The 11,572-nt window shown below is 42.8% G+C and overlaps 1 protein-coding gene across 2 annotated transcripts; it reads right to left on the reverse strand.

Moving 5' to 3' along the window:
- Positions 1-640: 640 nt before the first annotated feature.
- On the reverse strand, positions 641-7,187 carry nrros (negative regulator of reactive oxygen species). Of its 2 annotated transcripts, none has more exons than XM_084474960.1 (3): positions 6,867-7,187; positions 4,836-4,945; positions 641-3,873 (listed from the first exon to the last, which is right to left on the reverse strand). In XM_084474960.1, the coding sequence occupies exons 2-3, from the start codon at positions 4,935-4,937 to the stop codon at positions 1,915-1,917; spliced, it is 2,061 nt and encodes a 686-aa protein (XP_084331086.1). In that variant the 5' UTR covers positions 4,938-4,945; positions 6,867-7,187; the 3' UTR covers positions 641-1,914. The 2 variants fall into 2 exon arrangements, with proteins under 2 accessions (XP_084331086.1, XP_084331085.1); XM_084474959.1 differs by having other exon boundaries at positions 4,836-4,950.
- Positions 7,188-11,572: the final 4,385 nt, after the last annotated feature.

Below are 11,572 nucleotides of genomic sequence, written 5' to 3' on the forward strand. Positions count from 1 at the left end.
TTTATGCTTTAAGTGTTATTAGTATTTTTTTAGTCTAATGCTTTGGCTTGGCAAGACTTCAAACGCACTGTCTTAACGTATTAGATCTTTCAAGCGGCTGTACGATTTAAGAGTGACAATTTGAGTTTCATTAGTTGGAAATGTTATAGCCATCTATCAGCTATTAGGGAGTGAAATGATCCTGAAATATCACTTTTGTCATTTGGCACACTTCCAAATATTAACAACTGGAATTATGGTGTAGTTATGAACAGTTGCCTAGAGTCCTCCACGTCAGAGCCCAGGTCCAGTGTCAGAGACCTGCTGGTTCAACGGGGGGGCTCTAAGGGTTAAAGAGGAAGTGGAATCCTACTGGTTGCCATTTTTGACTTCCTCAGAATGTGCCTATTATGCAGGATCACATGCTGTGAGGCTCCAAAAATACATGTATAACACAAAACATTATGAATGCTGAATGAAGACACACACACATGTAGACATCTAAGACAAAATACTACCCCAAAACTAACATTGGTTCAGTGACAATTATTTTCTCAAAGCGAGCAAAGACAGTCACTCTAAGTTCAGGTTAGCCAAACTGGTAATAAAAATAAAAAATGTCCTCAATGTCTTCCAAATATTTTCTTTATTCATTCTTTGTTATATATTTTTCCTACATCATTTATAAAATCTAGATATAGTATTTGCAAGTGTTTTGCAATTTCCAAGTGAAATCTTTGTTCCAAGTCATGGCTATTAAAGGTTTTAACTATCTGTATAACACATAATTACCATCTCATCCACTTTTACAATTAATTCTTATCTGAGAACAGCTTTACTAATTTGTGTGTGTGTATGTGCACACTTCCTCTGTCACTTGTTTCACAGAGAACAGAGACACAGTACAGATAATGTTCTGTGTCACATGGTAAGCCCTGAGGGACTCTTGTGTTGTGTTCTGTATTGTTACAATGGTCAAATTACTAAAATGATAGGCACATTGCCTTGTTTTGTTCTATTAATATTCTTAAATAATCCGTTACAAATCATACTAATAATTCATAGGATCCTAGGTTAATGCTCAACCTGCCTTGTCAATTTGGGTTGGTAGCTTTCTCTGTTTAAACCACTGTGACCCAGTGCACCACACCACAGCGGTCTACTGGTTACCTTCTGGTTAGGGTTGCTACACACTCAGTGCACACAGGAATCTGGCAATCTGCACCATTTAGCACCAACAAATACCTATATATATATCAACTATATATATATATATAAACCATTCACTCATAAACAAGACACCCAAAACATCACATCACTTACAAACCAAAACTGCTTTTGTCAGTTTGATTTGGGTTTGGTGGCCAATCACGAGGCTGCTGTTGCAGTGTGTGTGTGTGTCTGCGTGTGTGTGCGGCTGCATGGACTCAAAAGGGTTACTCCACACCAGCGTGCACACATGGAATTTCAAAAACAGGGTGAACCCGAGTTGCATTTGTGTCTCACGGGTTCGAGAGGAAACCACAGACCCCTCCCTCGCCGAGAAACACTGGGCAGTTGCTGCCGATCTCAGCAAAACAGGAAATTTCTTGTTTCCTCTGCTGCCTTTATACATGCTTGCATCATACTACTTCTGCATATGGACACACGCGCAAACCAAAAATAAAATCTTCTAATGGCCATATAGCTACGACACATGTTTCTGAGAAGGCACATTGCATCTAAAGCCTGGCTTAACAAGTCTTGGTTTAAGGTTATACTGTTTTGTTGTTAAATTGTATATATGCAGGGGAAGTTAGTTGACGTGAGCAGGATTATATGACTTTTTAAAATGTTTATTTAAACCACTCTGTCTTAGGTCTGGCAAATGCTTACTTTGTATTTCACTCAAAAAAAAACTGGAAAAGGTAGTTAAAAAACTTACTGAAAGTGTTTTCAGTAAGATGTAGGCTTCACACCTTTCTTCTTGACAGTTTTCTGTAACATAAGGGGCCTAAAGGTCAAGAGGCAAATAGTGGGAATGCCAACAAAAAGCAGAAAGCCAGAGAGAATAAGCAGAAGATACCAGAAAACAGACTCCCTGCTTGAGTCCCCACACAAGATAGACAGGACTCCTGCTCTGTAGGTTAATTTCGCCTCATCCTGACATAATATTTCTGTCCGGTCCACCATGTTGACTGTATGAGTCATTTCAAACATCCTGTACCATTCCATTTGGCAGCAATTAAACGGGTTTCCGGCCAGGAAAACTGTCCTGAGTTTGGGTGCCAATAGTGCAGCGTGACCTGGAGAAATGGTGGATAAGTTGTTGTCGCTTGCATCCAGCATCTGAAGGTCCAGATTTAAAAGGGACATAGGAAGGTGTGTGAGGGAGTTTCTTGAGATATTTAAATACTTCAGCCTGTGAAATGGGGAAAAGTCCACAGCTTTCATGTCTGTTTTCCCCAAGCCCATGTGCTCTAGGGTCCCAGTGAGGGCCTGGAGGGACCCTGTCTCTACACGGAGCCCTGGGTTGTCTGACAGCTCCAGGTGTGTGAGGCGCATTCCAGCGAACGCAGAGGGTGGCATCCCTTTGATGCCGCAACCTCTCAGGTACAGTTGTCTTAAAGAGGCAATGTTTCTCCATATTACGCAATCAGAGGGTCTGCCCTCATCCTGGCCTCTCATCTCCCACGGACAAATGCCCATACTATTGTAGCTTAGATCCACCGACATCAGGCTTTCTACAGAGGAAAATAATCCAGAGGGAAGCCACCGAAGGGAATTGAGGCTCATGTTAAGGTAGGTCAGATTTCCAAGAGCTGCCAGTGTGCCCTTCTCAGCCATGACTTCACTTATTCTGTTGTTGCTGACATCCAGCTCATACAGGCTTCCAGAAAACCCCTCTGATGTCAGGTTCAAGGTTTTCAGACAGTTTGTGTGCATCTGAAGTCTAGTGAGAGATTGCATTTGGCTGATGAAGCCTTGGGGAAAGTTCTCCACTTGGTTGTCTCTCAGGTCCAGGATTTCCACAGAGGAGATGTCACCATGGAGACTGTCGTCCCACAACTGGGCCGTCACGTTACTTACATTACCCTTCAGGTTGTAGAACTGGATGCTTGTAGTCCAGTTTTGACCAGTGGTATCATCCACCAGGCCCCCATAAAAGCGTACAGTGTTGTGGGACAAGTAGAGGTTACGCAGGCGACTCTGGCTCGGTAAGAAAGGGAAGAAAAGCAGCTTATTGTCTGTGAGGTCAAGGGTCTCCAAGTGGAAGGTTTCGTTGAGCTCTTGTTGGGCGACAAACCACTCAATAAAATTGTGGCTGGCATTCAGGACTACCAGCTGGGTCATGTGGAAGTCAACCAGGCAGGGCAGGTAGTTGAAAGCGAGGTTGAGCCTCTGGAGCTTCGGATTGCTGGAAAAGGCCCCATCTATCTGAAACAGCCTGTTGCTATGCAAGTCAAGTTCTCTTAGCTGGGGAAGGCCCTCAAATGAGCTTTCATCCAATCGCTGTATTAGGTTCCGTGAGAGATTCAGGTATTGTAATGAGGGCAGGTTCTGGACGAGGTGGAAGACCATGTCGTCCTCAAGCTCGTTCTGGGACAGATCCAGAACCCGTAGCTGGGGCAGCTGGAGTAGTGCATGGCTAGTGTCTTGGTACCCGACGTGAAGCTCATTCTCTGCCAGATTAAGAATCTGTAAGGTGTGTAAGCCTCCAAATGCATTGGCTTCTATCTTCTCCAGGTGATTCCCAGCTAAGCTTAACGTATGTAAGGAGGAGTAGTGGAGAAGAGAATTGTTGAGTAGTGTCTGAATATGATTGTGGTTAAGCTGAAGCTCTTCTGTGTTGTACGGCAGGCTGAGAGGGACGTTTGGTAGTCTGCCATTGTTGCACAGTGTCATTCTTTGGATCTATGGAGAAAACATAACAGAATTATTAGTTTACATTGTATGTTATGTGTGTTTGTGTAAGGGGTAAAGGGTTGTGTATTATAAAAAAGATACCATGTATTGCTGTTTGTTTTATCTTATTATCTTTAAAATATACCATTTTATTGATCATAGAATAGAATGAATCATATGGTTATATGTATATTTTATTTTATATCTATATATCTGATACCTTGAATATATATATATAGTTTTGGTGTTATTATATTGTTGAAATTGATGGTAATAATTGTTTAAAGCTTTTTGAAAAAGAAAACACCCACTCCATAGAGAGAGAAGCTCAAAGAGAAAGAGCTAACAAAGTTGGTGGATTGCCCCTGACGGTCAACCAACTTTGTGAACACAATTCAAGATGAGCAAAGCTTTTTAAGATAATATCGTGCTAACTCATCGTACTGGCTTGTTGGAATAGTACTTATTGTAATGATAAACGTGGTGGGTAAAAGGTGAAGCCTCCCTGGGAAACATGAGCAAAGATTTGAATGTATGTATTTATTGTATTATTACATTATATAAATCATTGTGGTTAATTAACTAACCCACATTATCATTATTAATTATTAATCATTATTATTATTATATTCAACAGATGCTATTCTTCCTTTGGACAGAATGTGTATTTGATTTTTAATACAATCTGGGTTTTGTTTTAGAAAAACCCAGATTTGTTATTTTGATATTAATTCATGTCTGACCATCCAGACTTCCTTCTAAACATTACTTTTTCCACTGGGTTCATAGGGACCTATTCTTTGCCCAGTTGAAGATCCAATGTGGGTCTGTGAAGCTCTTTGAGACTGTCTGTTATTGTGATAAAGGTCCAGACAAATGTAGACTTAAGTATGATTATCATTTAAGTCATACATTGCATGATACAGCACACAGTTTCACAGGGGAGTTGTACCAACAGAGAGAATCCTCACCATTCGACACGGATTTGGCTGAGGGTGACTGAGGGATGGAGCCAGGACACTCCAGATGGCAAGGAGCATGAGGAAGGGTGAAGGAAGTGTGCAGACTGGCATTTTAACATCTTCTCTGTGGAGTAGAGGACAAAATGAGCCACCTCAATTCACAACTTCATTTAAATATGTACATGTTATGTACATGAAACAGGGGCATAAGGATGGATAAAGACAGTACATCACTTAAGTCATAGGATGGGATTGTTCGGAGCAGGAATGAGTTGAAATTCAGATTAAAAGGACTAAAAGTTAATTTAAATTTTTTGTTGCTTAAGAATACGGTGAGAATAAATTAATAATTGAAAGAGTAAAATAATGAATAGGAGAACGAGCCCAATGGCATGTGCCAAGTTATATCAATAGTGATTGATATACAATTTATCAATCACTAATGGAAAATTCCCTTGCATATTTACACTAAACTGTATGTATATATTCAAAAGTACTGAATTAAGTCAAGTCCATTGTATTTGTATAGCCCTTATTCACAGTAACAGTCACAAAGGGCTTTCCAGGCCATATCTTTTTGAGACCCCAACCCAAAAAGAAATATACATAATTACACATCATTTACAAGGAAACAATCCAGAAAAGGAACACAGGGATAAGAATGAGTTCAATGGGTGCCATAATTGCTGATCTTAACACGGCTACTAAGTTCTCAGGATAGATTTATTAAATTAATAATCATTTAAACTATGTCAGCATCGTTAGTAGAATGTAAAACCTGTTTTAACCATTGTGCTCTATGTCATGGATGTCAGAAATCAATTTGTCAATGGTTTTGTTTCAAGTTTATTCAACTTTCCACTTTATTTTATTTAGAAAGCACCTTTAAAAACCAAACAAGATGTGTAGCCAAATGGGTTTGTGTTAATAACACAATGTAACGTGTACATCATGCAGAAATAAGATTAAAATAAGAAAAGAAAATACATTTAACTAAAGAATAAAGAAAATGTGCTTTGATGATATTTGTACAATAATTACAATTTTTATTTAAATGAAGCACCTGGTGATAAAAAGGATTAGAGCAGTTCCAAGAATCCTACAATTCAATCCAGATTCAAATTCAAAATCACAATGATCTGAATCAAAAGTGGATGATATTTTGTCATACAACTATGGGTAACACTTTACAATAAGGGTATTATAAATATCCTCTAATAAACACTAGTAAATGCAGCATTAGAATCGAATAGAGTAGAGTCATTGTTAGGGTTTTTGTATTGTAGTCCACTTCTTATTAGTTAGTTACTCTTGTGGCACTGGTACACCATCTCCAATACTTAGGCCCTGTCCCATTTCTCCCCCCTTAAAACTTCCACTTGGTTTGGAGTGCCCTCAACAGTAAATCTTCCACTTCATTTTAAGCCTGCATCGGACCTCACTACGTTTTGAGGGTTGATTATAAGGGCAAAATAGCACTCCCCCTTGCTCCCTACAGTAATGGGACACCCTACCCCTACACCAGAACGCGCAAAATCTAGGGTTAGGGGAGGTATTGGGACGGGGCCTTAGGCCCGTGTAGGGGTAGGGTGTCCCTGTAGGGAGCAAGGGGGAGTGCTATTTTGCCCTTATAATCAACCCTCAAAACGTAGTGAGGTCCGATGCAGGCTTAAAACAAAGTGGAAGATTTACTGTTGAGGGCACTCCAAACCAAGTGGAAGTTTTAAGGGGGGAGAAATGGGACAGGGCTTAAGTAGGGGGTTAGGGTTACCCTAACCCCATTAAATAATGTATTCATTAATACCTTAGTTAACGTGAACAGCATTTACTTGGTTAACATTGCCATTAGTAAAGAAATATATAGGGCCTATATTTGTAGAAAAAACTGCTTAAAGAACTATCTTGTGCATAGTAAGTGCATGCTTATACTCATGTCACATTCAATCATATAATTTGGACACATTTCACTTCTACTGCTTTTTGCATATTGATGATTTGAGCTAACTGCATACTTGTATTTTTAAGGTAATATTTACTTACGCAGATAGTTATGTGTTGGTCTCCCAAGCCACTGGTGGTTGATCCTCTGACCATATCGTGTGTTGGTCAAGCATGGATATGTGTTTAATCTTAATGAAAGACCTTCTCTGACCTCGGAATCGATGCTTTCTTCAGGACTCGCGGAAGCAGACAAGTAAAAAGAAACAAAGTTCCTCAAAGATTTCTTGAAAATAAATTAGCAAATGTTGCTGATGGCATTTCAACCACCGTACCCAGAGAACCAAACTAAATCTTCATTGCACCCTCGAGGCAAACATACTAGGAAGCATGTGTTAGAACGACAATGCAAAAACAACCACGAGCTACTAGTTCCCCACCACAAAAACCCAGTAGCAACGCCCTTCACACTATTTCACTTGCTTCTGCTTGTGATCAGCCGAGCTTCTAGAGGAAACCACTTAGAGCTCACACCCTTCCGTATCATGACTTTTCTTGTTACCATCACACGCACACACACACACACGCACACGCACACACACACACACACACACACACACACACACACACACACACACACACACACACACACGTTTTGTTGAGTGCTTTTACTGCCTGTCACTGAATCGTAGGCCTATATATTTCTGTCCACCTTCATCTTTAAACATCTTTGATCATGCTCTATGATTGAACCCTAACACACACCTTTTAGTTATTATTTTAAAAAAAAGTATACAAAAAGGTATAATGAAAATATTTGTTCTCACAACCATAGAAAAATTGCCTTTAATTATTTCCGATCTGGCATGGATGAACATCTTATCTTGAAGGGGTCAAGCAATAGGGTTGAGACGGGGTGGGCTTCTCTTTGTTGTTTAATGTTCGTCCTTCCCCTTTCCACCAGATGTCCTCAGACTTTTCCAATCACTTCATTCCCCTTACCTGCGCGTCCATCACAATCGTCCAACTTGCACCTCATTCCCTGATCAATCTCTCCCCATATATACATGTTCACTTAATTTGTTCTCGTTAGTTGTTGTTGGTTCTGCCTGGAGACGTTTTTTCTACCTGTTCATGGAACAGAGATATTGAGTTGCTTTATTAAAACCTTTTTTTTCCTTCTCCATTTGGATCTTTCCCTCCTTGTTCCTGCTGCCCCTTCTGCAGCCATCCCTGACAGAACGAATCGACCAAAATCATTGATTAAGCAGCGATGAACTATATGATTTATCTTGCACTCTGTGCATCCAATTTTGTTGTAAGAGGGCACCTCATGGTGAGGCCAGCGATGCAGCTGTAAGGATGTCTCACAGGGAGGTGTCCACTTGGCTCAAGAACATGTTACCTGGATGGGCAAAGGACTTCCTCAGCAATCCAGTTACCAAATCTGATTCACTGCCTGCTAGTCCCCAGCATGCTAGCCTCCAGCCTACACCAATACCTGCCTGTCCTGATTCTGTGGTTCCCAACCCATGAGACATTTATTGGACCCTGATGTCCAGCCGTCGCCTTTTGCAGGGTCTCGTCTGGCGAATTTAAGCGGGAAGCGTGGAGTCTCAAGACAAAGACGTGGTCATCATGGCTCCCAACTCCACCGGGAAAGGCAGCCGCTCAGTGCCGCAGACACGCAGCCGCCAACCCTCAGCAACCCTGCACCGCAGAGACTCTGTGCCTGAGCTCCCCAAGACCCCGTCGGCCGATCTTCACAAGACCCCCTAGACCGATCACACGAGACCCCCTAGACCGACACTTTGCCCTTTTTTTGGAACTAGTCCTGGTGGAGCTGCTGGAGGTCAAGGACCCTTGACCTCCAGGCTGTCATTGCCACTGCCGGATGGAGGGAAGCCGCTTCGGTAGCACAGTCCACTCCCCACTGAAACACCTGGCCTTTCTGGGTAAGTCAGGTGCTGAGACCCGGTGACGGTGGCAAGAGTCCTTGAACGGTCTGTAGTATGAGTCCAGGTCCAGGAAGCTTCTCAGTTCAGCAATTCTGAGGGACGGGCCAGTCTCTTACTGCATCGACTTTGCAGGGTCCATGGCCACCCCCTCACCAGTGACAACGTGGCCCAGGAAGGCCATCTACTGCCAGAATAGGTGGCCCTTACTGGGGTGGGACCCTGTGATGTGATCAAGGTCATCGTCGATGCGGGGGAGTGGGTAGGAGTCTTTGAGAGTGTCATCTTTGAGGGTGATATCTGATAAAGGCGGGCAAATAGCGTTGCTGTTTTACCGTCCGGATACGGCAAAAGTCTTATCTATTGGTTAGCTCCACTGGTCTGGATACATCACCCCTTGTATTCTTCTGATTGGTCGTAGTGTTATCCAATTGCGTGCAGTGATATTTTCAAATGCAGGCTTGGTTCCGCTCCTCCATTTTCATTACTCATTGCCAGACCCTACAGCTTTCTAGATGTGGGTCTGGATTTCCAGGCTAGAATAGTACTCTAATGTAAGGGATAGCACTCTATTGTAGTGAATAGTACTCTAATGTAATGAATAGTACTCTAATGTACCTTTAAACATCCCGGGTCCAGCTGCCCTAAACCCTACCTCCTTATTAATAAGACACTGTTCACTGAAGGCTGCATTGGATGAAAATGTCTTCAATAAAAGGACTAAACAGTGACTGTCTGTGGTTGAACTCCTAGGGACATTAGGACCCCTCGGGGGACCGGTCAGGGGGAAGGGGTGCGGGCCAGACTCTCCATGGACGGGGCCCTGACTGGGGGCCACCAACCCAGGCAGCCTGGCCCCCCTGGCTCCCCAGAGAAGCTGGGCCTCTTGGGGTGAGTGCTGGACGGCTCATACTCACAAACAGGGGGGTCGGTTTAATGAAGAGACTGCACTACTGCTGCCATCCACTAGATGGTGTGATGTAATGTAATGTAATGAATAGTACTCTAATGTAATGTATAGTACTCTAATTACGTAATGTATAGTACGCTAATTAGGTGAGTGCCGCATGCAGCACTCAACTATTGTTTTATTCTTTCTTTCTTCTTTATTATTCTCTACAAACTTTGGGACCTATCTCCTTCCTCAATTTTTCACCTAGAGACACCATTCCAATTTTACATTGTTTACTTCATTTAGACTTTTGAACTTTTATTCAAATCCCTTCATTTGATTTAAGCCATTTAACATTTCTTTACGTCTTAAACGATGTGTCTTTATTAAAACATATTTTCAACCTCACTTTGCACTACAGCACTCACCGCATTTTCTGCAGGAAATGCATTTTATAGTTGATGAATAGTACTCTAATGTAATGGATAGTACTCTAATAGTACTAGCGTCTTTCAAGACTGCCAGAATAAAGCCTCTCCTATAAAAACCAACCCTTGACACCACCGATATCCAGAACTACAGACCAGTATCTCTTCTTTCATTCCTCTCTAAAACACTTGAACGTGCCATCTCTAACCAACAGTCCTCCTATCTCTCACATAACAACTTGCTTGACCCTCACCAGTCAGGCTTCAAGAAGGCACACTCCACTGAGACGGCTCTCCTTGCGGTGACTGAATCCCTCCGTGCTGCCAGGGCCTTGTCCCTCTCATCAGTTCTCATTCTCCTTGACCTCTCCACAGCATTTGACACGGTGAACCACCAGATCCTCCTTGCCACTCTCGCCGAACTTGGCATTGCTGAATATGCCATATCCTGGTTCACATCCTACCTGTCGAATCGCACCTATCAGGTAACATGGAATGGCTCCTTGTCCAAACCTTCCACACTTGGCACTGGTGTCCCTCAAGGCTCTGTACTGGGGCCCCTTCTGTTCTCCCTCTATACCAGCTCTCTGGGCTCTGTAATTACATCACACGGTTTTTCATATCACTGCTATGATGACGACACTCAACTATTCCTCTCTTTCCCCTCCTCTGACAAAGTCCTGATTGCAACACGCATATCTGAATGTCTGGCAGACGTCAGCACTTGGACGTCTGCCCATCACCTGAGGCTTAACCTCAACAAGACTGAGCTCCTCTTAATACCGAGGAAGGATTGCCCACACATGGACTTACTGGTCACTGTCGAGAACATCACTGTATCTCTGTCTCCAACTGCCAGAAACCTTGATGTGGTACTGGACAACCAGTTATGCACCGCCAACACTCACCGCAGTGATTTGCACCACAGATTTGCACTTTACAACATTCGCAGGATACGGTCCTTCCTCACAAGGGAAGCAGCTCAGCTTCTAGTCCAAGCGCTGGTCATCTCCCGCCTCGACTACTGCAGCTCACTCCTGGCTGGACTCCCTGTCACTGCGATTAAACCTTTGCAGCGTATCCAGAACGCGGCAGCGCGCCTCGTGTTCAACCTACCTAAATTATCCCATGTGACTCCCCTCTTCTGCCACCTCCACTGGCTCCCTGCCTCAACTACCTCAGCTGGACGTCTGGTACCGCCATCGCTAAGAGCAAGCAAAGGTCGATCAGCAAAATCACAACTCTTCGCTATTTTGAGACCACAGTGGTGGAACGAGCTCCCTGCCTCCCTGTCAGGACCACAGAGTCACTCACCAGCTTCCACAAAAGACTCAAAACTCACCTGTTCAGAGTTCACCTAGACTCTGCATAGCCATTCAGTCCCTTTATTTGTCTGTTGTACGTCCTGGCACTTAATGAACGCACTTAATGCACGTTGTATTCATTCATTGTACTTAATTGTGTAGCATGTACTTAATTGTGTAGCATATGCATCTTGTGTAGCATGTACTTAATTGTGTAGCATCTGCAATA

This window comes from Micromesistius poutassou, assembly GCF_964030765.1.
Source record: "Micromesistius poutassou genome assembly, chromosome: 11".
Taxonomy (NCBI): domain Eukaryota; kingdom Metazoa; phylum Chordata; class Actinopteri; order Gadiformes; family Gadidae; genus Micromesistius; species Micromesistius poutassou.